The 25,378-nt window shown below is 40.1% G+C and overlaps 1 protein-coding gene across 1 annotated transcript; it reads left to right on the forward strand.

Annotated features, from left to right (window-relative positions):
- PAXBP1 (PAX3 and PAX7 binding protein 1) lies at positions 1-22,828 on the forward strand. The gene is made up of 18 exons (XM_054270481.1): positions 1-475; positions 1,253-1,381; positions 2,829-3,005; positions 4,080-4,301; positions 4,850-4,953; positions 5,305-5,525; positions 6,454-6,643; positions 10,578-10,701; positions 12,701-12,800; positions 13,346-13,461; positions 15,808-16,007; positions 17,432-17,576; positions 17,786-17,907; positions 18,480-18,556; positions 18,818-18,884; positions 20,389-20,535; positions 20,932-21,086; positions 22,250-22,828. Exons 1-18 carry the CDS (start codon positions 16-18, stop codon positions 22,365-22,367), a joined length of 2,874 nt encoding a protein of 957 aa, XP_054126456.1. The 5' UTR covers positions 1-15; the 3' UTR covers positions 22,368-22,828.
- The last annotated feature ends 2,550 nt before the right edge of the window (positions 22,829-25,378 follow it).

Genomic DNA, 25,378 nt, shown 5'->3' on the forward strand with positions numbered 1-25,378 from the left:
CGGGGGCCTGGCGGGATGTTCCGCAAGGCGCGGAGGGTGAATGTGCGGAAGCGGAACGACTCGGAAGAGGAGGATGAGGAGCGCGACGAGGAGCCGCCTCAGGAACCGGCGCCGGCGGCCGGGACGGCGGGGGAAGGGCCCAGCGACGCCTCCGTGCCGCTGGCGTCGGGCGCTGGGCTCCTGCCGCTGCCCGCCGGCTGCGTGCCCCTCGCCCTGCCCGGCAGCCCCGCGGCCTTCGCCTGCGCCGCGAGCTACGGAGCGGCTCTCGGCCTGGGGCTGGGCTTGATGGGAGGCGACCGAGCGGGCCTGGGGGCTCTGCCGGCGCCCGCTGTGCTGCGGCCCCCGGCGCCGCCGCCGCAGCCCCAGCAGGGCAATGGGCTGCCGGTGGCCGGGCGCCCCAAGGAAAAGAAGAAGTCGCGGGAGAACAAAGAGGTGCCGAGGGCCAGTCTGCTCAGCTTCCAGGACGAGGAGGAGGGTGAGGCGCCTCGTTGCCCGGCTTTTGGGTCGCTTCTTGCGGGAAAGGAACCCGGAGCTGCTCAGCCTGCATTGGGCCTCCCCCGTCCCTCCAAGCGAGCCGGGATCCGTATTTATTTTTTAGGGCAGACCCCCGTGTGGCCTGGGGTGATGCGGGATCACATAAGGGAGGGCGGGCCCTGAGGGCACCGTGCGGGGGGCCAGGGATGCCCGGCTCAGTGCAGCCGCGCCTTCCCCGGCCCGGCCCGGCTCGGCTCGGCTCCTGCGGGGCCTGCAGGCTCCCCGAGGGCTCGGTGCGGTATAGGGCTTCACATTGCTTCTGTGCTGCTGGTGCATCGCTTGTGCTGCGTTCACTGCACCTGCGTGGCCCGCAGGTTTGTGGGGGAGTAAGTGCAGCAGTAGCCTCCCCCTGGAGCCAGCAGTGTTAGCTGAGGAGCATCTGTCCCGTGGCTTGTGTCGAGGTTGTTTTAATATGATGTGGCTGGTGCTCATGGGTCACCTCGAACTCTCTGCCTGTTGTCCAACAGTTCCTATAGTTTTGAGTCGTCTTAGAAGGAATTCTCTTGAAATCACTGAAACTTGGTTTCTGAAACTCATGATTTGAAATCTTGATGGAAGTACCGAAGGCATAGAATTAGACTATCACTATAGACTGTGAAAGAACCCTACAATGTTTGTTAGTGGCATTTGTGAAGTTCCAGGTACAAAATTTAGAGATTTGATAAATAACATCTGCTTGACAGATCTGATGTAACGTTATCCAATTTCTCTTTTAAAGAAACAGAAGAAGTTTTCAAAGTGAAGAAATCAAGTTACAGCAAAAAGATTGTAAAACAGTTGAAGAAAGAATACAAAGAAGATCTTGAAAAATCAAAAGTTAGAACAGAGGCTAATTCTCCAACAGATGGTAATTGCAAAACTAATAATAATAGTAACTTATGTAGTGGAAAAGATAAAGTACTGTAATTTAATGTATTGTTTTCAGAATGAATTGTTAGTCTTCTAGAGAACTTCACATTTAGAGCTGAAGTAAAGCACAGATGAAATGTGTTACTTGAGCCTTAGTAATGCTCTTCTGTGTTGGTAGAGAGTGCTTTGGTTCTGATGTAGAAATTAACATAGAAGGATGGAACTTCCCAGCTCTGTTAGATGGTTGTCAGTAGACATCTTTATTCTGAATTGCCGCTGTGTTTATGACAGATGAATTGGTTATTGAATTAGGAAGGAATTCCACTTGTTTGAAAACATACCTGGTGCTTGTCTGACAAGATGTGTCCTTGTAATGCATTTTCTTCAAAAAGGAAGATTTTAGGGGTGAGCAGAGTGGTGGTCTTTGTTATTAGGTTAATTGTTAAACAGCTGCCTGTTTCAGGACTTGGACCTTCCAGTAGACTTGATTAGGATGATAGACTCAAAGTGTTGGAGCAGAAGGATCTGTTAACAATGTACAGTGCTTGAGAGCTTGAAATAGAGCCTGGGACTTCAATTTCATTGTATTGTTGGTTTTTGGGAAGGTCATTGGTAAAGAGTAGTGCTTCCTTCTCCACTTAAGTTTTTACATGGATTATGTAATACTACAAGCACAAACTGGGAAGCTTATGATCTAGAGAAGCACATGGAGGTTGAACATGGTCCCATGCAGGAAATACCCTTTTTAAATTTAATTAAATTATGTTAAAGGTTTTGTCTGCATTTGGAAAACCCACATATTCTTTCTTATTAGAATCCTTAAATTGCCTATGCAGTGGTGTGGGGCATGAGCAAAACCAGAAATTATAATTTCTGTGGCTAGTGTTCAGGTTATCTGTTGGATGGGACAGGACTGAGAGAGTAGGCTGGATTCTCTGAACAAGAGCTTGAGTCTGAAACCTCAGATATGTGCAGCTTGGTTTGAGTAGCTGGGTTTAGCATGCATCTTTTTACACATTATTTATACTTGCTGCCTGTGTCTGTATGTTACCCACCTAATGTAGGATGTAGCCCAAGAGGGAAATGAAGGGATCTTTTAAAATCAATCACTTCTTGTGGAAAGACTTGGTGTAACACAGGCAGTGCTTTCTCATTGAAAGAGACTTTGACAAGGTTGCACAAGGTTGAGTTCCCCCACTTTCTTAATACTTGACAATGTGGAGAATGTTTAGTGGTTGGTGGGGCCTGCCTTGTCACATTTTATTTTGAGAGAATGTCAGTGATTTAATCACAATTAAGAAAGTGTGTTTTCCTAGATCTCAAGCAATAAAATTATTATTTAACATTTTCATTTGATTTTCACTTTTGGTTGTTATATCTTAAAAAAAATACTTGTGAGTGATCTTTATGAATGGAGTAAAATATGGACTTTGCTCTCTTATCAGCTGAAGCACCACCAGAAAAGGTAGGACAGAATAAGGATGTAGGCCAAGAAGATGGCACTGCAAACAGTGAGCATGGTGAAGAAGAAATGGAAGTTGAAAGTGAGAAGGAAGAAGAAAAGCCAAAAGCTGGTGGTGCTTTTTCAAGTGCTCTGTCATCACTGAATGTTCTCCGCCCAGGTTGGTTTTTGTAATATGTCTGATAAGTTACCAAGTGATTTAGCCAATGTTGTAGCAAACTAATGTGTGTGAGAGATTAGGAAATAGTTTCCAACAATTTAGCATCTGAGAGTTCAAGCAACTGCTATTTTCTAAAGGTGTTCAGTTTTACATGTCTTATGGGAGAAAATGTTTTGCTACGGAATGCTTCATCCTGATGTCAGAAGCAGGAATTCATCTTTCAGGTAGATGACAAGCTGCAAGAAAATCTAGATTTGGAATAGGTGACTTCACATGAGATTTAACTGCTTTCACTTAAAATTTCTTCTTTAATGAAAATCTTTCAATGATGGGTGTGCAAGGTATCTGAAATATTTCCCTATCCTGTTTTGTATACTGAGGTTCTAGTCAGGCCCTGAGAAAATATTTTTGAAACTAGTTTGCTGATTATGGCAGTTTGCTCCCCAAATACCAGCTGGTGTCCTGGGCCCACACATTGATTTATATGCCGTATGTAAGTTGTGTTAAGTTTTGTGCAGTAGATTTTAGAGTTTTCTGATTAGGTCTGATGCTTTTCATGTTTCCCCTTGATTGTACAATTTTCTGTTAATTACTTGTGTCTGATTTGGTCTCCTCTTAATCTCTGACTGATGTCTGTTGAAACAGTTGATGCTTCTTATTCCCCCAAAATAAGAAGAGCTGGGAGCAGTACTGGGATAGGAAATTACCCAGTCATGCACCTCATTTTCTTCCTCCCTTTGCAATAGTCAGCTCCTCTTCTGGGGAGGAAGGGCTCCCTCTTCTTTGGGAGTATTTCACATACGAGCATTAGGCTTCTGTCTTATGTCATGAGCTGCTGGAAGCAGAGCCAGACTTTCTGTGATGATCCTGACTTTGAGGGTTTCTGCTCAGAAAGTTGACATGTTTAGCATCTAAGATGCTTTCAGATGTTTTCTGTGAGTATGGATTTACTTCCACTCATGCTTTTTTCTGTGTGCAGAGATGATTTGATACAGTGACAGAGATGAGCAGTAAGAAATTGTAGCACCTGTTGTGTTACAGAGGTTGTTTAACCGTGCCCGCATCTGTCTCTAGGAGAAATTCCAGATGCTGCTTTTATTCACGCCGCTAGGAAAAAGCGCCAAATGGCTCGTGAGCTTGGAGACTTTACCCCCGTTGACAGTGAACCAGGTAAAGGCCGCCTTGTTCGAGAAGATGAAAATGATGCCAGTGATGATGAAGATGATGACGAGAAGAGGAGGATAGTTTTTACAGTGAAGGAAAAATCCCAAAGGCAAAAGATTGCTGAGGAAATAGGTAAACCCTTTTTTGGAAGGTCAGCTGATAAATGTTCACACTGTTTTCACTGCGAGTGCTCCCATTCAGCATTTTTAAACAACATGTTTTTCAAACAATCTGGAGTTGCATAACATTTCTGAGGGAAGGTACTACATAATGGAATATGCTTGTAAAATTTTGAGCACGAAACTCTGTTCCTGTGCACACTGCTGATTGTGATAGAAACTTACACTAAGGATCGATTCTTGTTTTTCCTGTACTCTGTTTTTAGGAAGTATATAATTGTGAAAAGAAAAACATTTGATATAGAATTCTTCTTGCTGGCTAGCAGGTAAAATAACCTTTTGGAAAAGGAGTTAGACATTAGAGGATTACCAGCAGTGAATTATAAATTTTCCCACTGGATCTTTCCAGTGGAACCCCTGTGCTAATAATTCACAGGCCAGTGTCCTTAATTCCTCATGAAGAGGAAAGGAAGGTGGTCACTGAGGCATGGTTTCAGGTTTTTGAATTTGTGGCCCTTGCAATTATGAATGCATTATCTTCTTTTTCTTACTTGTGTGAAGGTATTGAGGGAAGTGATGATGAAGCACTAGTGGCAGGGGAGCAAGATGAAGAACTCAGTAGATGGGAGCAAGAGCAGATACGAAAAGGAATCAACATACCCCAGGCATGTATATAATTGTGCACTCTTTTTTGATTTGTTTCTGCAAGTATTGGTAAATCCTTTACAAACTTGAGTAGTTTCATTTGGGAAATTAAGTCTGTAAATTCTGATGCTCTTTAAAGAGAAATAGTATAAGTATTTAGAATGGTAATGATACTAAGAAATTGTCCATTTACCTTCTTGAGGGCATTTGTTTCTTCTATCTTGTGTATTGGATGCTTAAATCTCCTTGATAATTACATTTTGTAACTGTATCTCCTTACATTTTCCACTTTGATTTGGAATGTGTAAAAAAGTAAGTTTCCCCTTTCTTTAAAGTCTAATATTGTACAATTACATTTCCTCTGCCACTAGGTTCAGCCAAGTCAGCCTGCAGAAGTGAATAATGTGTACTACCAGAACACTTACCAGACACTGTCTTATGGTTCATCATATGGCATTCCATACACCTATGCTGCATATGGATCATCGGAAACCAAGTCTCAAAAAACAGATAATACAGTTCCTTTCAAAACTCCCAGTAATGAGATGACTCCTGTTACTATTGATTTGGTAAAGAAACAGCTTAAAGACAGGTAGGACAGACCATCTTTTTAGACTTAAAGACCTGTCCCCTAGGTTTCTGTTCCTCAGGTGTCTTTTAGTCCTGGGGAGCAAACACAGAGTTTCATCGCTGGAAACTGACTGGTACATCCATTTAAAAAAAAAAAAAAGGCAAACAAAAAAGCTCAAAGTGAAGATGACATTGACACTTTGTTCGAAAATCTCCTTGGATTGCTTCTCTGGAAGTGAAACTTTAAATATGAGGCCATTGATCTTGTTGAAGAGAGGTCTGAGTTCCATCTTCTGGACACTGCACAGTCTTATAGTGAAGAAATAAAAGGCCAGTGAGGTGTTTAGCTTATCAAGCTGCATTCCTTTAAACTGTGAATCAGAGGTTTCCCCTTCAGTAGATAAGGAATTTAATTTTTAGTGTATACAGGGATTTTTTGGCTTAAACACTGTAATCTGCTTGTCAGGTACGCAGAAGGCATGGAATGAGCAACACAATTGCAATGAGAAATCATATGTAAGGAACAGCTTGCACTTTACATGTCTTCAAAATTGGTTTGTATGCCCCTTGTAGTGTTTGACAGGGAATCAAGTTAGTAGAGGAAGAAGAATGCTTTGTATAAGCTGTAGTCCCCATTCACCCCCAACCTGTTCTGCCAGCTTTTCATTAGGGACAGCCTTGCACTGCTCTGTGTGCTATCAGCTCCTGTAGAAGTTTGTAGGAGTGGCCAGTGCTGTGCACTGCAGCAGTTTAGCAAATGAGTGTGGATCATTAGCCTGACTGTTCATGAAGAGAGGGGAGAAGGTGACAGATAAAAGTTCAAGAATTTCTTTGCAAAATTTCCCTTATATAGGCTCAGTACTTGCACTGTACTGTCTGTTTGATGTCTCAATGGTCTGAAATAGACAGACTTTTGGATGTAAATTTACTATTTATCCATTGCCCTTCAGGTTGGACTCTATGAAAGAAATGCACAAAGCTAATCGGCAGCAATATGAGAAACATCAGCAAAGCCAAGAGGACTCTACCAAGGCAATTGAAAGATTAGAAGGGTCTTCTGGGGGTATTGGTGAACGGTATAAGTTTTTGCAAGAAATGCGAGGGTATGTCCAAGACTTGCTTGAGTGTTTCAGTGAAAAGGTAAGGATGCAAAAACATTCATCTCTTTACAAAAAAAAAAAAAAAAGGTCTCTTATTACATGCCAAACAGTACATCTCCCTGTGTTTTTGAAAAAAGTCCTTTGAGAGCATATTCTTCAAAAGGTTTGGTTCTTTGAGGATTGGAAAGAACTTTCTATCATGCTAAGCTCGTTACCAGAAATCTCTCCTCCCAGCTCCCTGACTTTAGGTTGCCTAAAAACTTGCAGATTTTATGTCTTCAGGATTTTTGTAGATACTCTGGCGTTTCAACTTTACTCAGATAATCCTTTTTACTTGTGTTGGACATGAGTTTAGCAAAAATAAGGGCTGAATTTACATTACTACTTTCTGGAGTGCTTGATGTACACAATAACAGGCTTGTATTTTCTGTATTATAAACTTCCTCCTGCCAGATGTTTGTTGGTATTGCTCTGCAGTCTGAAGGAGAGAAGTTTTAAAACTAGCATAGCTGTTCAAAGACACCTCACTTTAAAATATATTTCTTTCATGTAGTGTGACACTTTAATGCATCCCTAAGTCAAAAACTTAGTCTTTTTTTCTTATGTTATGCACCGTGCTTTGATTACTTACTTTGTTGTAAATATAATAGAAACTCTTGAATATATATATATATTGATATATACACACACATATTAGGCACACACAGAAGCTGTAAAGTTCAGCTAGCAGTATATTGGCTATTTCTTCATTGTCTTCTGACTTGAATACAGTAGTAGTATATTAATTTCTTAATATCTTGTCAGAATAATTGAGTAGTTCTAAGCTACTGCTTGCCCAGCCTGTTAGGTGTGGGAGAGGAATGGAGAAGCATTTTGGGTGCTGATGGGTTAGATATTAATTGTCCTCTCTTAGTGGAACTGGGACAGTCTGGTCTTTGTCCTGTAAAAGTGAAGAGTAAGTGTGTCATGAGGAAACCCAGGAAGCGTGGGACAGTTAATTCACCTAGCTGATTGATTAGTATAACTAATCAGTATAATTAGTATAATTAGTTGCAGTTGATTGTTCACTTAAGAAGCCATATTCCTGAGTCTGTGTTAGCATTAGGTGTTGAAGATCAATAAAGGTACTTTCTTAGGCAGTGCTGGTTACCCAGATGGCTGATTTCCTATTAAAGATAAGTTTTTACATTTTTACTCTGAGGTAAATTTGTATTTCAGAAGTCAAGTTAAATATCTGTTCTATTCAGTGTTTTCTTTCTAAAGACCTTTTGTTCAATTACTTTTGTGATGACTGTAAACCATGTCTGGAGGTTCTCCTTGCTAGCATAAGCTGTCTTGTTCAATTATTTTTAAATGTGACTTTTATCATCTCAGGCTTCTTAGAGGCATTCACAGAGTTTTGCTGCTTTCAGGTGGAGGCTGCTGCTGTACTTGTATGTAAAGTGAGTTGCAAAAGTAGCAGGCTATGTGGTCAGTCTAACAGGAGCATTTCATTTTGTTATTTTGATATTGTTTGGCTAGATAATGTAGTTTGGAATGCAGAGCTTTCAGCATGACTAAAGTACCAGCAAATTCAGAACCAGTAGCCCACAGGACACTGAAAAGTTTTCTATAAAGGAGGTGTTGGAAGGGAACAAAGTCAAGTAATAACATCAGTATCAAGTTTTTACTTAAATGAAATGTAGTAGGATGGTAAATATTTCTAAACTTTTGAGTGTAGAGATAAATTACCTTCAGCTTTTTTGTAGAACCTGTGGCCCTGACTGCTTCTATTTAAGGTGTTGTTATTATTATTTACAATAATGTATGTAGTTATTATAATATACATGAGAATATATGTCTAATAATAATACTGTATGTGTATATACATATATATGTACATACATATACAAAAACATAAATATGGTATTTTGAAGAGATTCTGAATGTTAGGATCACTTTGCCCAGTCTTAAGGCTCAGCAGAGTATGAGAAGACAGCTGTTACACAGATTTTAGAAACAAGCACTAGAAAGGTCAAATCCTGTGTACCTTTTTTCCCCCCCATAAATAAGAAAAACAGTAGAGTGGAAGATGGTTGCATGACTTCCTTCAGAAGTAATTACTGTAAAATTATGTTTTCTGAGAAGGCTGGCGAGTCACACTGGCATTTTTACATTTTGAATGTAGGAATGTACAGTGGATACAGAAAGATTGAATTGTTCTGGGCAGACCTTTGACAGCACAAGTAGATGAACTGCTACTTTGCCTGCAAAAATGAATTACCAAAACACACTCTGTGTATCTGAATTATCCTTGTGATCTGAATGTTTAGAGATCTTTCTGCTTTTCCTCTTCCACTGTTTATAAGGAAAGTGTATAAAAAATCCCCTTGAAAACACTGAATTTAAGGTACTCACTAAACAAAACAGAAAATGAAGGCTATAACTTTATAGTAGTCAGTGAAATTGTCAGCCACTCATTAACCACAGATTTGATTAGAGAAAAATAAGGGCTTCTAAGTCTCTTGTATTCTGGATGGGAAATATTTTGAGTGGATTCATATATTTGAATACATCAATTGATTTCTTTTTTAATCCTGAGAAAATTACAGAAAGAACTACTAAGGATGCATTGAAAATTCTTCATTTAACTTTTCAGTCTTAGAATTTCCTCTGCCTGCTTAAGAGAAGAAGCTATACTTCCTATGGTAAATTGCAGTAAAGCTAGTAGTTTTTAACTATTATTTCTGTTTTCAAAACTGTCTTAAATTCCAAATATGAACTTCCATCTCTTGGAAGATTTTTCTCTCCCTGTCTTTCTCTCTACTCTTTTCTCCAAAAGAAAGGTGTGTGTATTTTGAGTTGGTGCAGAGCTGCTTTCATTTTAATCCCTGGAGCCACATTTATCCCACAGAGCTAAAACCTTTTTCTTCTCTGATGTATATGTCAGTCTCAGTGAGCTGAAATGACCCTGTAGCTATCAACTCAGAATTTTACATTTTACTGAAGGAGGTTCTTTAATAGTTGCTGAGTCACATTCTAAAATACTTCAGGAAAAAATATCTGATTTTATCTTCTGTTTTGAAAAAAACATAATCCTGGGTGGTAGGCAGCAATGAAATATAAAAGGCTGGAAGACTGTGGAATAAGCATACATCTCAGAGGTAAGGAGGACATGGCTTAAGTGTGCATACCAAAAGGACTTTTTTTCAAAAGAAATGAGAACAAAAAAAGAGCAATGAACCTTCTATTTAATGTCAGGAAATTCCTGGCTGTCATAATATCATCTATTTTTATTAGAGATGCCACCAAAATAGTTCATTAAAGAAAAAAAAACTGACAGGTCTGACATGACCTACCTGATTAATTCAAGGTTATACTTAATGCATAACTTGCACAAATTGTACTACTTTTATTTTAGCGATAAGCTAGAGGAGTATTTGACTGATTTGAATTACCTGTTGGTATAACACCCTTATGCAGGATTTTATTTCATTGCAGTAATAATATTTCAGCGTATGCTGTTAAGAGTGAGAGGACACAAAACAATAGCTGCTGGCTTCAGTAGGTTGGATTGATAGGTGTTTTTTTCACTTTGTACAGTCAGATTATTTTCTCACTGAAGTGTAAAATTCTTGTTTAGAGATAGAGAGGAAACAACTGACATCTGAGAATTGCAGACCTTGACATAACACGGAACACACTTGTAGGGAAAGCAAGAACACTGGAGAGAATATTTCACACTCTAAATAGGATGTCTGGCTGTGTAGACTCATTGCTTTCAGGATGCTTTTGTTCTGATTGAAAGCTGCCAGTGTTAAATGTGTGCACTTTCCACACTTGAATATTTCCTGGTGCAGATGGTACAGAGGAGTGAAGGCAGGACTTGGTGCCGCTGGGAGCGCGGTGGCAGCGTTTGCTCCGCCATAGACTGGGACCCCAGAAGCTGAGCAGCCCAGGATCCGGGTGTTACGTGGTGTGTTGTATTTTTACAGGTGCCTCTGATTAACGAGCTTGAGTCTGCAATGCACCAGCTGTACAAACAGCGAGCTTCCCGCCTTGTCCAAAGACGACAAGATGATATTAAAGATGAATCTTCGGAGTTTTCAAGCCATTCAAGTCAGTCCATCTTGAAGGTTTTTATTATTCATTAAACAACCTTGTTTACTTAGTATGACTTAATTGAAATGTGAATGTTTAATGTATCACTGTCTTATTGAAGTTTATTCTTGCTCTTGAGATGAGTAGAAGCAAGTTTAGATGAAAGTTCTCTAATCTGTTTTGTTTTAAACTCGAAACCACTGTAACTCTGACTTTATCTCTCCTTTCTGTTTCTCTTAACTATATTTTCTCCTTCCTAGCACTAAAAATGTGTGCATGGTGGCTGTGAGAGTAGTGGTAGTATGTGACTCCTCATTTTCTTATATCAGGACTTTTAAAAAAATTATTTTAACCTTCCTGAATCTATAAATATCATTTAGCATGTACAGTTAAATGAATAAAGCCACAAAGCACTGGGCTTTAGACTTCTGTCCAATGTTCTGTTTTATAGGCAGTATAAGTATTTGATTTCAGACATTTAACTGGTAAATTAAAGAACTGGAAGACTAATCAGACTAATACAGTGCCCCTGTATGAAATACAGCTTAAGAATAGCCAGTTAAAATGCCTGCTTCCTGTGAGTTGGTGGATGGGGGATTCTCACTAAGGAGGTTTCTTGTGGTGATTACTCTTCAGTATGTAAAACTCTACAAAAGCATAAATGTTAATTTGGATGGAAATACATCTTTCTTGGGGGAGGTTTTAATCAGTGTATTAAAATCAGTGGATGAAATATCCTATTAACAGGAGTCCTCTTTATGCTTCAGAAAGCTTCCCATTTTTAAAAATGGCATTCTGTCCTGTTGCTGATGTAAAATTCTGTGATCAATGCCATTCCCCTGTTCTGCCACAGTTGTCAGAGATGAGATCTTGTTAATACCATTAGCTAGAACTCACTGAAGATGGTGAAATGTTAGGGTGTCAGAGTTGGCCATTCCTTTATAGAGTGGTTAGCATACATATTCTTTTTAGGACTATTATCTGGAGTTCCAGGCATCACATGGCCTTGCAGTTTTATCATGAAAATGCTATTTTGAGAACTAGAAACGGATTTCCTAAAAGAAGCTTAGAAAGGATTTTTGTATACTGATGTTTAATAATAGGATGGGAATAGTTCTCATTGCTGAGATTGGGTTTTGCAGAGAGATCTTATTTAGTATGTGGAAGTTTAGACAAGGCTCTTAGTAGTTCAGGTGTTGAATTGGAATATTGACATAGATTGGCATTAATACTTTAAATTATGGATTTTTAAATAGATTTTGTCAGAACATGTAAATTTATTCCTGAAGTTTGGATAGGCTGTTGTTCAAATGTTTATACTTTAATGGGTGGACTTGAGCAGTGGCTAGCATTTGGTCTACTGTTTAAAGTTTACCTGGAAAGGAGGAACTGGAAACACTCCTGCCTGCTATCTGCTGTTCTAGCTGTGTTGTTTTCTATAGCCAGGAACATAGATAAGCAGAGCTTGAAAAAAGGAAGGAAGATGTTTTATCTTTCTATAGATTTTGAGGTGTTTTAAACTTTAGGGATATCTGAAGCATATGAATGTAGAAACGACTTGACTATAACTCTGAAATAACATATATTCTTGCCCCAGTCACTCTCGTCTGGTTTTTTTTTTTTGCTACTTTTCTTCTTAAAAATTATGTGGTGAATGTATTTATGTAAAGGAGCACTTTTTTTCTTGGACATTTCATTTAAGCTATTTCTGTTAAAACTCTTGACTTCTGTGTAGTTCAGCACTGTTGTGAGAGAGATAAGAGTGAAGTACAGTGAAAACTATTTGGCATTTAAGGAGAAATTTTTCCAAAGTCCACTGCTTTCTGTTTTAACCTCTACACATCGTGAATTCAGGCTTCTGGGGGGGCATTGTGTTTTTTTTTTCTTTTGATACTTGACTTTCTATTTCAATTTACACTTAGTCTAAAAGTAGGTAAAAGGCTCTTATGAAACTGCCTACAGCACATTTATAGAATCATAAATAAGAATTTTAATTTTCATTGATGTAATTTTACAGATAAGGCACTGATGGCTCCAAATCTTGATTCTTTTGGGCGAGACAGAGTGATCTATCAAGAGCAAGTCAAGCGTCGGACTGCAGAAAGAGAGGCTAGAAGGTAGGGAATGAGATTTCTTTCCTCCTTTAGGAGTCTTTGTCTGCTTGCAAGATAAAACTGTCCTGTATGACTTACTAACATGGGTGATAATGTTTGCTTCTTCCCTGAAAAGGGAAGAAAACACTTTAGCTGGTATGCTGGGCAGGGGTATTCTTATATACCCCATCTTACTGTGCAAGTGTACAAAACATTCCCTGATACTGATTTAAAATCCCTAAAAGAAAGCACAGTAAATGCATTCCATATCTATATGGAATATAGATACAGACATATCCATATCTATCTGGAATATAGATACAGATATATCCATGTCTATATGGACTACAGATATAGCTATGTCCATATCTATATGGTCTCTGCCGGTTTAGTTTCTTTTCACGGTTTGAGGCAGCAATGTAGGGGAATGCTTGAGGTCACGGCATAGTAGAAATGCTTTTCAGCTTGACTCTAGAACTAAAAGGACAAGCCTGAGTGGGCTTAGGTGGGGAAAACAGCTGCTTTCTCTTGCTTTATTGGAGCTGGTTTGTACTGCTGCTCCTTTGCAGGGCTCGCCGCAGACAAGCGAGAGAGCAGACTGGGAAGATGGCAGATCACCTGGAAGGCCTTTCCAGCGATGACGAGGAGACTTCAACAGATATCACAAACTTCAACCTAGAGCGAGGTTAGAAAAGCTACCCAAGCTTTATCACAGAATCACTGCATGGTCTGGGTTGGAAGGGACCTTAAATCCCACCCAGTTCCACTGCCCTGCCATGGGCAGGGACACCTTTCACTAGACCAGGCAGCTCCAAGCCCCATCCAAGCTGGCCTTGAACGCTTCCAGACATGGGGCAGTCGTAGCTGCTCTGGGCAACCTGTGCTAGGGCCTCACCACCCAGACAGGGGAGGAATTTCTCCCCAGTATCCTGTCTAACACTGCCCTCTGTCAGTGGAAAGCCATTCCCCCTTGTCCTGTCACTCCAGGCCCTTGTAACCAGTCCCTCTCCATCCTGCAGACTCCCTTCAGTACTCTAAGGACACAATTAAGTTACTCTGAAGCCTCTTCTCCAGGTTGAACAATCCCAATTCTCTTACATAACAACATAGCAAATACTTGACAGGATCCACACACAGCCCTGTTTATATACTTCGCCATAGTTTGGAGGGAGTTTAGGAATTTTTGATTCCTGGATCATCAATGTGACCAGAATAGTCTCTGTCACCAAGTTGTTGTGTCTTGCAGTTGACTGAATAACCCATCCTTAGTGAGGTTCTGTTTATTTAATTCTAACATGCTTTTGCTGGCAGGCAGTAAGCTTTTGGACTATCAGTAAGTCTTCCCATTTGTAAGATAGTTTATCATTCTTGAAATACGTGTTTCTCTTACTTGGGGAAATTTTGAAAACCTCAGTGCTTTAGAAGTCTTTTTTTGGTTCCTGGCAAGTATTTAGTGGAGTTGTGAATAAGCTTCTAGAAATGCAATGACAAAAGTTTTGTACAGTCTTGTTGCAGCCTGGCAAAGTTTGCAAATGATAGAAAACAATGTTGAATGCAAACAGGGCAGAAAGATCTTGTGGTACAGTTAGCATTTGCTCTGATTAAAAAAAGAATCAGGTTAGAAGAAGTGAGGAGGAGGAGGAGGCCAGCAAGGATTGCGTACATAGAATTGCTTGTTTTGGATTTGAGGAGAGATTGAATGGTTTTGGTCTCTCCAAGTAGAACAAAATCAACTTTTCACAGTATGATAGCTAGGGACCCTGAAATTAAGTGGTTGGAGAGGTTTAAAATAAAGAGGTCATTTCCCACAGAGAAGGTCATAAATGGCAAAGTCATTTATGTAGGTGGTTGTGGAGACCTGAAGTATGAACATACTAGAAAAGCAATTAGATGATCTGCCTAGCTGTTAGGTCTTTTGGAGGTGCAGACAGTTTCCACACCTAATTTACTGCAATTTTATGATTGCACTGATTTTCTTCCTGCAGGGAGGGGTCTTGGATAAACAGAACAACTGTTCAGGGTTGTTAGGTGCTGTAATTAACTTTGTTAATTAAATTATCTAGATTCAGTGGGGCAGAATTGCACTTGGTAACTTGGCAATTTATGCAAAAGCATTTTGTAGAAATTTCTTCAGTTTCTGAATAGGCATAGTGTTTGTAAAGCTTTTTTACTGTTGTTTGTAGTTCTCATGTTAGTCCAGAAACAGCAGTGGAATAGAGGAGTGCACTTTGGACCCAATAACTTTATATGTAGTGTATTTTCTTAATCCCAGTTTGAACTGTGTGGTTATATGACAGAATCTCCTGTTCCCTCAGCCCTGCCTCTGCCTGCTGTGTGTACTACTTGTGTTCATTGTGTAAGGGTTACTACTGTGACCAAACATTTACAACTGTGGCTGCAGTTAAATACGACTGATTAAAATGAAATCAAACCTGAGAAGTAGGAAAAATAAAGGGAAAATGATATGTAGAGGGAAAAAAAAAAACAACAGAAAGAAGGTGCTAGAGGATTGTAATCACTGCCCAGTGCCAACAGGCGTGTCCTGGGCAGCATTTTAGCATGGTGTCTGCCAGGACTCACCCTGTCTGAACTGCCAGTTTAGTTGGCTTATCTGAGATGCCCTCCCATATTTGCACTTGGATTATCAAAGATGTAGAAGAATCTGGGTTGGAAGGGGCCTGGAGATCAGCTGTTTGAAAGCCCCATGCAAAGCAAGGCCAGCTTTGAAGTTAGATCCACTCTGAATACAGCCCAGTATGTCACCAATCCTAATTCCATCTGGTAACTTAAAATCCTGCCATGAAATGTGAAAAGTGAGACCTGTGATAAACGAGTCTATGGGAGAGTATTTGTGCTCCTGTTTTTATAGCTTTGTGTGTTTGAGGCAGGAGTAACAGAGCTTCTAAAGGTGAGGGGTTTTTTTGTTTTGTTTATGGGAGTTACCTTATGCCAGTGAGCATCAAAGAGTGTCTTGAAAGAGGCATTACAGGGAGTAGGTGATTAACTTCTTGTTCCTTTTCTCCCCTGCTAGATCGTATATTGAAAGAATCCAGCAAAGTTTTCGAGGATGTTTTGGAAAGTTTTTACTCCATTGATTGCATCAAGTCACAGTTTGAAGCTTGGCGCTCCAAGTACTTTGCTTCTTATAAGGATGCTTACATTGGCCTCTGTTTACCAAAGCTGTTTAACCCTTTAATCAGACTTCAGCTGCTCACCTGGACTCCTTTGGAGGTAAGCTTGTCTGCAAGCAGCTTCTGTGTTAACTGCTACCTGGTGGTTCTTTCACACTGGAGCAAAGTCAATTGCACCTTTGATGTGTGCTTCTCCTGAAGGTGTGTTCTAGGGATGAAGTTTCAAATGGGTACCCCTCTTGGGGCAAAGTTTTTCTAGGGAGTGCCTGGACTAGTTGATTCACTATGTTCCCAGCAAACCAGAGTTAAATTTGGCACTTTGTCAGATCCTTCTCAGGAAGTGGTGTACACCAAAAAATCTGCAGCTTCCCATGGTAATGGGTTGGAGCTAGGTGATCTTTAAGGTCCCTTCCAACCCAAACCATTGTTGGTTCTGTGAAAATACATTATTCTTTAAAATATTTCAGAGAAAATTGTGACTCTAGGTAATACTGTTTCATCAGAAGTGAAACTAAGAAGCTTGTTCTTGCATGGAATTACAACTTGTGTCTCTAGATTATGTATGTGTCTCACCTACACCTCCATACCCTGTAGAATTCTGACTGGCAATTTCCAAGTCTTTCTCATAGTACTCACTGCCCAGTTATTGTGTAGGGAACATGGGAAAGGCAGGACAGCACTGTGGCAGCCCAGTATCCCTGGCACACATTTGTTGTCCAGCCTGGATATCAATGCTTTCATGAGATGCCACCAGGATAAATAGTTGAGGTAGCTTTTGACTCCCTCTCTGTTCCTCCTTTTTTCAGAAGTGCTTTTTTTTTCCCTTAACCTACCAAGAGAATATCTGCAGAAGGGGTTTTTCTGTTTTCACCTCTTCTTCAAGTGCAGAGGAGGAGGAGGCATGACTTCTCTTCAGAGAAAGTTCAGAGTATTAAAATAATTTTATTAATTTGATGTTTGACTTCCTTCAAATAAGGAAAAATCTGAGAAAGATGCCATCATTAAATTGAAAACATTTTTTGTGCATTCTCATTTCCCCCATGCTATTTCTCTGAGTTTTCAGGTTGACAAAACAAAGCTCATGTTAGTTGGAGACATGGTACAGCATTCTAAATTCTAACTGTATTCACTACTCTCTGTTATTATCCTGGTAAGCATTTTGTTGAGGTAGAAAAATTACAAGGTGCTCATAGAAAGACCTTTTAAATCCAGAAGGCATAATTTTAAAATGCAGCACAATTGAGCTGTACTTCTAACTTAGACCCTAATCTTTAGGCTTTTGTTTGGTTTAGGTGTAAGTAGAAATTAAAATCTGTGGTGCAAAAACTGTTAAAAGATCAGTCTTGCTTCAGCCATTTTCTCTTTTCATTACATCTAGTGGCTATGCTGGTAGGATGGTTGGTTCATTTGGCAGAGTGTTTTAAAGCTGTTTTTGTGAGTGTATAGTACTTGCATGCATGATACTTCTATGTGTTAACTTCAAACCTTTGTGTAGGAATCTAACCTCAATTCTTTTTTTATTAGGGCAAGTGTCGAGATTTTGAAACAATGTTGTGGTTTGAGTCATTGCTGTTTTATGGCTGTGAAGAGCAGGAGCAGGTGAAAGATGATGCTGATATTTCACTGTTGCCTACCATTGTAGAGAGAGTTGTCCTTCCTAAATTAACAGGTAATTATAGGCTTAAAAAGTGGGAGGGAGGGAGTTGTGGAGTGTGATGCTGGTTTGTGCTTTCAGATTTTACTGTTTTGTAAATAATTGCATGAATTTGAGTATATCATACTCAAATAATTATTTGTATAATACTCTAATTATTATTTGTATAATAATTACTGTATTTGAATATTTGCAAAGTGGAGTAATTCTTTAATCTCTTCCAGTAATTTCTGAAAATATCTGGGATCCCTTTTCTACCACACAGACATCTAGAATGGTAGCAATTGTACAGAAACTAATAGATGGCTATCCCTCAGTGGTGAATGCAGAAAACAAAAATACACAAGTAAGTTGTTGGATTTTTTTTCTTAAATGTGTTGCATTAGTTAAGGAAGTTGAATACATTTTTAATACCTTATGTTGGGAAGTGCAGCAAGAAAAAGAATTTTAAAATTATTTGGTGCTCTGCAGCCTGATTGTGGGGAGTAAAGAATGGTGATAAATTAAAAGAAGAAACTCAGTGAAGCCTTCCCAAAATGCATACTAGAGATAAAAAGATACACCAGATGTAGTAAGACTTAGTCTCCAGTTTGGCTGTAAGGGATGGCTACAAGTACTTGGGCTTTTCTTTTTTAGATCTTTACAGCCTTTTCAAACATATTGCCTGGAAATTGGGTTGTTTAGCTTGCCTTCTGTGAATGAAGGAAGTGGTAATAAGAGTTCAAGTTTTAATTGAAAGTGTCAAATTTCTGCTCTGGTAATTTTTACAGACTTCTTTAAGACTATTTATTTGTGTGCTCAACTATGTATGTATACTGTTATGGTCACAAGTGTTCTTTGTTGCTTTAAAAATCAGTTTCTGAGTGTTTAACTACTAAGCAGTGCACTGGACATTTAAAAGAACATTACTTGTTTCAGATGCTTTTAAAGGCCTTGTTGCTGAGAATGAGGAGAACACTAGATGATGATGTATTCATGCCCTTGTATCCAAAAAAGTAAGTTTACTTTCAGCTATGGTGTTAGACGTTTCTTAGACAGTCACTGTGTTTGTCCATAGTTAAGAGGGGTTTTTCTCAATGTGGTTCAATGCCTTGGTACAGGAGATCTTTTATTATTCTTCTGGGAGCATTTAGCAGAGACAAGGAGGATGAAAGGGAATATTTGTGGAAATGAACTGTGTCTTGGAAGGAAAAGGCCAGCAAATTCAAGACAGGTGTGGTTTTGGTTTCTCATTAAAGAAATGTCTTACTTTCCAGCATCTTAGAAAACAAGAACTCTGGTCCATATTTGTTTTTCCAACGTCAGTTTTGGTCCTCTGTTAAGGTAAGTCAGTAAATATGTCTGGTAAATCTTTGGTCTAAGACAGTGTGGCAATAAAATCCTCCTCAAATTTATGGAAAACATAGATGGAAACTGCTTCAACTTCACTTGCAAAACCTCCAACTCTGGATTCTTAGTCTTTGTTAACGCACTGTGCCCTGTTCATGGTGTGTCCAGTCACTAGAGGTGTCTCCAGGGCTCACTTTTGGGCCCAGTCCTGTTTTATATCCTTATTGATGATCTGCACCCTCAGTGAATTTGTGGATGGCACCAAGTTGGGCAGGAGTGTTGATCTGCTGGAGGGCAGGGAGGCTCTGCAGAGGGACCTGGATTGGTGAGGCCAGTGGGATGAGGGTCAGCAGGGCAAACTGCTGGGTCCCTACACTTTGTCCACAGTAACCCCAGAACTGGGGGCTGAGTGCCTGGAAAGCCACTGGGCAGGAAAGGCCCTGGGGGTGCAGGTCAGCAGCAGCTGAAGGTGAGCCAGCTGTGCCCAGGTGAGCAAGAAGGCCAGGGCCACCTGGGGCCAGTGTAACCTGCCAGCAGTGGTGTGTCCTGAAGGACCATGGCAGGGATTGTCCCTCTGTGCTGGGCACTGCTGAGGACACACCTTGAATGCTGTGTCCAGCTCTGGGCCTCTCACTTCAGGGAGGACATTGAGGGGCTGAGCATGTCCAGAGATGGGAACAGAGCTGGGAGGGGTCTAGAGGAGAAGTCCTGGGAAGGAGCAGCTGAGCTGGAGTTGTGGGGAAGGGTGGAGACAGGACAGGGGCACCTTCTCACTGCCTGACAGTGGAGTGTGCTCAGGGGGTCTGGCTCTGCTCCCAGGCAGCCAGCACCAGGATGAGAGGAAAAGTCCTTAAGCTCTGCCAGGAGAGCCTTAAGATGGACATGGGAAGAATTTTTTCACAGAAAGGATAATTAACCATGGGGATGGACTGCCTGGCAAGGTGGTGGAGTCACATCCCTGGAGGGGTTTTTGAAGATGGACATGGCACTCCATATTCTGGTCAAGTTGACAAGGTGGTGTTTGGTCTAAGAGCGGACTTAATTTCAGAGATCTTTTCCAACTTCATTGGTTTTGTAGTTGAAGAGGTTGTCAAGTGGAAGCACCATCATTTCAGCTTGAATGTTATGGGGTCACTTAGCTTACCCCAGGTTTTTTATGTCCTTGTGCTTGTCAGAATAAAAGACACTGCTTTTGGGGAATGTGGGAGCTCAAAGCTGTGGCTGTCATAGCTTATTTCCAATAAAAGACTGTGAAGAAAATTAACTCCCAGCTAAACAGAAAAGTAGAGGCTGATGTTGATTGAACAACTGCTCTCCATGATTACACAAACAGAATTCTTCTCTGGAATTTTCTGTTCAAATGGCAGCAGCAAGGGAGACTGTATTCTGAATAGGTTTGCAAAACATTTAAAATATTTTAAAATGTTTGATATGTTTGATCAGCTCCCTGGTTTCAGTGCATTTTGGAATAATTATTTTCCCTGTGTTGTATTTTTAGTTATTGGGAAACTTTCTCCAGTGGTATGGAATCCTCTCAAACAAAACTCTACAGGAGCTGTCCATAGATGGGTTGCTAAATAGATATATTCTTATGGCTTTTCAAAACTCAGAGTATGGAGAGGACAGCATTAAGAAAGCTCAAAGTGTAAGTAAAATCAAGCAATGTTTAAAGTAATGGATTTAAACTGAAAGGAAAATATAGTTAAAACTTGACATTGCCTATGAAATCTTGGCTTTGATACCTCAAAGGCTGTAGTCAGTGAAAAATAGGTTGGTTTTGTTTTTTTGGTGTAGTGTACAGAGTAAAGAAAGAACCTTCTCTGGCTCATGCCTGTAGATGGATTGGGTATACTGTGGGTTTCAGTGCTTTGCTGCTTGGATTATGGTGTGGGTTTTTTTGGTAGTTTTCTCACTTTTTCACTCAGCTGGGCCTTATCCCTGCAATCTTACTAGGCAAACTTCACAAGTTATACATACATGTTACATAGCTTTAAAGTTTTTGTTACATTGTGTTTAACTTCCTTTTTCCCATTTTTCCTAGGTAATTGCCTGCTTCCCTAAGCAGTGGTTCACTAATCTAACAGGAGACAAGACTATTTCTCAGCTAGAAAACTTCTGTAGATACCTTGTTCACCTGGCTGATACAATTTACAGAAACAGCATTGGTTGCTCTGATGTAGAGAAGAGAAATGCCAGGTAACTTATTTTGAGTTCTTGTGATTTGATTTATTTTGCCAATGGATACAAACATGGATAACTCTCCATCCTGCTGTGTGTCTTTGGAAACTGCTTTGAATTCACACGTCAGAAATGGGTATTTTTAAGGTGTCTGAATATAGCAACTGCTGGAAATACTAGAACACTGATAATATATTTTGCACTACTGCTTAGTGTCCTGGATTCTTAAGGGGGTTTATAAAAAGCAGGGAGAAGCAGTTTTTATATGAGCAGATACTGTCAGGACAGGGGGGAGTGGCTTTAAACCTGCAGGAAGAGATATTTGTGTTAGATCTTGGGAAGGAATTCTTGGCTGTGAAGGTGGTGAGGCCCTGGCACAGGCTGCCCAGAGAAGCTGTGGTTGTCCCTAGAAATGTTCTGTGCCAGCTTGGATGGAGCTCTGAGCAACCTGGTGTGCTGGAAGTGTCCCTGTCCATGGCAGGGAGCTGGACTGAGATAAGCTTTAAGGTACCTTCCAACCCAAAGCATTCCATGATTCTGCCAAATTTTGTAGCTACCATGTTTGGGCTGTTCCACCTTGTGAGCCTGTTGCTGATTCCTGAGTAGTGGCTTCTAAATTCCAAACTCTCCTGTGTGAACAGTTCAAAAGTTCTGACTGTTTACACAGCCAGCTAGAGGAACCTGTTTTGCCTGAGATCCAAGAGTAACTTTACTTGAATCCAATGATCAGCTTAATTAAAAGTTTGCATTAGACACGTTACTGCTGGCCAATGGGAGCAGCAACAGCGCAGGAATGAACAGTCTTGGCACACTCCTGTGTTTCAGTGTAATAGTTTGGGATTTTATTTGAGTTTTTGAACTCTCTTGTTTTGCTGGTGTGTTTCTAAATTTGAAAGAACTTTCTTCACCAGGTGAAATGATAACTTGGTAAAAATTTTTATTGGAAGAGAAACATCCAATTGTTCTATTTTCATAGCAGGTTCTAATTTGATTTCTATCTTCTGTCTTGCTTTTTCACAGCATTAACAAATCTGTTGCCTTTACCTCATTAAGCAAATATAATAAATCTGCAACAGGAATATGAAATATATGACTCCACATAATGTAGTCTTCTGTTGGAAAATTAATCAATGCCATTGATTGTTCTGTTTCTGTACTGACTTCTCCTGCCTCTTTTTTAGGGAGCACATCAAGCAGATCATAAAGCTTCTAGCAAGTGTCCGAGCTCTGGATCATGCCATTACTGTTGCAAATGATCACAACGTAAAAGAGTTCAAGATTCTAATAGAAGGAAAATAGACTTTTCCCACCACTCATTTTGAGCTTTAAAACCATTCCTGATATGTAATTTATGTACATATGTAAAGTTTCTTAAACTGTAAAGTATTGATCTTTGTTTTAATACAAAGTGCATTCTTATATACAGCATCCTTAAAAATAAAAATCATTGACTTCATTGAAAACAAAAATGGAATCCCAAGATTGTCATCTTTCCAGAAACAGGATTTTTCCTCAAGTTTCTCAAAATCTTGTTCACAAAAATACTTTGTGCCCATAATCAGTGGTCATCTACTCCTGTTGGTTGTTCCATGGTTAACTGGAATGTGTATAATAGATTCTGTGTAATACAATGATGCATATATTTATACCACCATGTTGCTTTCACACTGGATATAGAGATGTTGTACTGTTGCAATAAGCTTTTCATTTGCTAAAAAATACTTATTTTGAAAATAAAATGATCGTATTATTGGTCAAAAGGGCTGGTAAAACATTCAAATACGTGAAAAGTCATGAGTTGAAGAATAGGGGCACATTGAAGTGGATCCTGACCTTTAAAAAGCAGCTGTGCACTCCAAGTGGAGTAGCTAAAAAGTGGTTTGCATTCAGAATATTGAACTTGTACCACTGTTCTTCAAAAGGAAGATTTGGATAAATGGTGAAGTATATTTTTTTTTTAATACAGGCAAACACTGAGAATTTGTGATTATTGTGCATGTGTAGATGGTGGCACTTCCTAAGCTCAAAACACCTTTCATTTTGTAGAACTAGTGGTTTACCTCTGAATTCTGGACTCTCCTTGTTTAAGTTGTCATGATTGGATGGGGAGGTGGTTGGGTTTGGTTTTTTGTTTGTTTGCTTTGTTTATTTCATTTTGTTTTGTAATGTCATTCATGAAACCTATTTCTTCAGGTTAGAGTGGCTGAAGATATGGAGCAAAATGAAGGTATTTTGAAACCTTTGAAGTATTAATGTTGTAAATATTAAAATGTTACACTTCCCACTGTTAGGAAAATTAATCCACAAAACACCAGAGTTTTATGTCCAAAAAGGAGACAGAGGAGTCCTTTCTGGCTTTATTCAAATAAAGGGAGAGGCCATGGGGCATTCCCCTGGGGTCTCAGATTTTTGGAGGATGCAGCCTCCTTTTTATCCTGATTTCCTGGGCACATTTCCCTTCTCTCTTTCCCCATTGGCTGAGGTACTTGAGAGTTACAGACTTCCTGATACACCTGATAGCGAAGATTTCCCTCTAATGTATAACCCTCCCTTTTAATTTTTAATTCTTACAGACTTTGGGGGTTTTTCTTCCCCATTGTTTCTTTCATATTTCAATGTCTAATTTCATTTATCAGCAAACCTAAAGTTTATTTGTAAAAGCAAATACCTTTTTCCATTCATCAATCAGTGGAATCCTTCCCATTATTTCTTTTATCTACCAGCAGACCCACAGCTTGTTTGGAAGACAAATCAGTCATTCCTGTCACCACTAAATATTATCAAAGTGTAGTCCTAAAAACCTCAAGGTGTTTAATTTGAATGTAAGTGAAAACCACTTCAAAAATCTGTTGCTATACACTAGTGCCTTGATCTTGGGGTCCAAGGCAGGTGGAGAGCTGTAATAGCCCTGGGTTAAGAGCCATTCTCCATGTGTGCCCACCTTTTTTCAGGGAACTGTAGCAAATAATCTGCATACTTAGAATATTTATGCTTATGGCATGTGATATAAATGAGTATATTAAACACATACCATTGGTGACATGGACACTTCCTTGGGACACTGGATAGTTGTTTTTTGAAAAGTTGCGATTGATGGGGCACACTCAGAAATACCTGCTTTTAAAAATTGCTTTAATTAACTCATCTCTCAAGGAGTTGTTGCAGTACAACTTGGTAAGCTTTGTTGCTTTAGGAAGGGAGTGAAAGAAATGATGTGGGTACTGGTTCTGGTTGACTATTTCAATATGTCAGAAAAAAAAAATCTTTCAAAGCTGGATTTCTCAAGTGAACACAATAGGATTAACACTGGAATTCACATACCTACATAAATCATAGTTTAGCTATTTGAAATAGTATTGCAGTTGTAGTTGCATGATTTAATAGTGACATATTTGATCTTCCGCTGTTTAAAATGTTACTGATTTCAGTATCCTGAAGAGGAGCTGAAGGGAGCCTGCAAGAGAGCTGGAGAGGGTTGTTGGATTCAGGCTGGGAGTGAGAGGTAAGTGCCAGTTGGAGCTGAGGGAGCCATCACAGTTTTGTTCATTATTGATACTGTTGCTGTTACTGGTTTTTCTCTCCTCACTTTTTTTCTAGGAAATTGTTCCTATCTCAGCCCATGATCTTCACCTTTTGTACCCTCAAATCTCCTGCCTTGGGGAGGGGGAGAAGTGAGCAAGTGGCTCATAGATTAGAGTGGTTTCAGTGGGAGCAGTAAATCTGGAAGCACCATTCCTACACCAAGACAAGCTCACTTGGGTCCCAGTGTGAGGCACAATGAAGACACAACCACAACAGAGTGGGTTGGAAACAAATCTGATCTCAGCATTTGCTGTATTGGGTCCAGGGCCACTGGTCACAGTGGTGCTTGGTGTGTCCATGTGGGTTGGTACCTGACCCTGGCTCTGTTCCTGTGTGTGCTCCTCAGGGTGACCTTTCACAGAGCAGGGACAGGGATCAGCATTTCTTTGTTGCTGTACTGTGGGAGGTGAGTTTATGACACCAAGGGCAATGAGGGGACTCTGGGATGTGTATTCAGTGCTGCTCCCCTGCCCTTTGAAGTCCATTAATAACCATACCTCGTCTGGGGGGGGAACAGGGGAAGGATGATTTTCTCCATTTCACCCCCCCCCCTTTTCCTCCTTCAGGCCTGTTACAACAGCTTTTGAGCATTTTTAATTCCCTCTGGATGGTAAGAAAGCCTGTTCCTGTTGGTCTCAGTGCAGTCCTCACTGTGTTCAGAGTCACCTTCGGAGGCAGAACAGAGATTTCCAAGAAGGCCATTCAGGGACCTGTCCTGAGGGGGAATA

This window comes from Melozone crissalis, unplaced genomic scaffold (assembly GCF_028551555.1).
Source record: "Melozone crissalis strain CALT ecotype California unplaced genomic scaffold, PUWL_Pcris_2 ptg000009l_1, whole genome shotgun sequence".
NCBI classification, from domain to species: domain Eukaryota; kingdom Metazoa; phylum Chordata; class Aves; order Passeriformes; family Passerellidae; genus Melozone; species Melozone crissalis.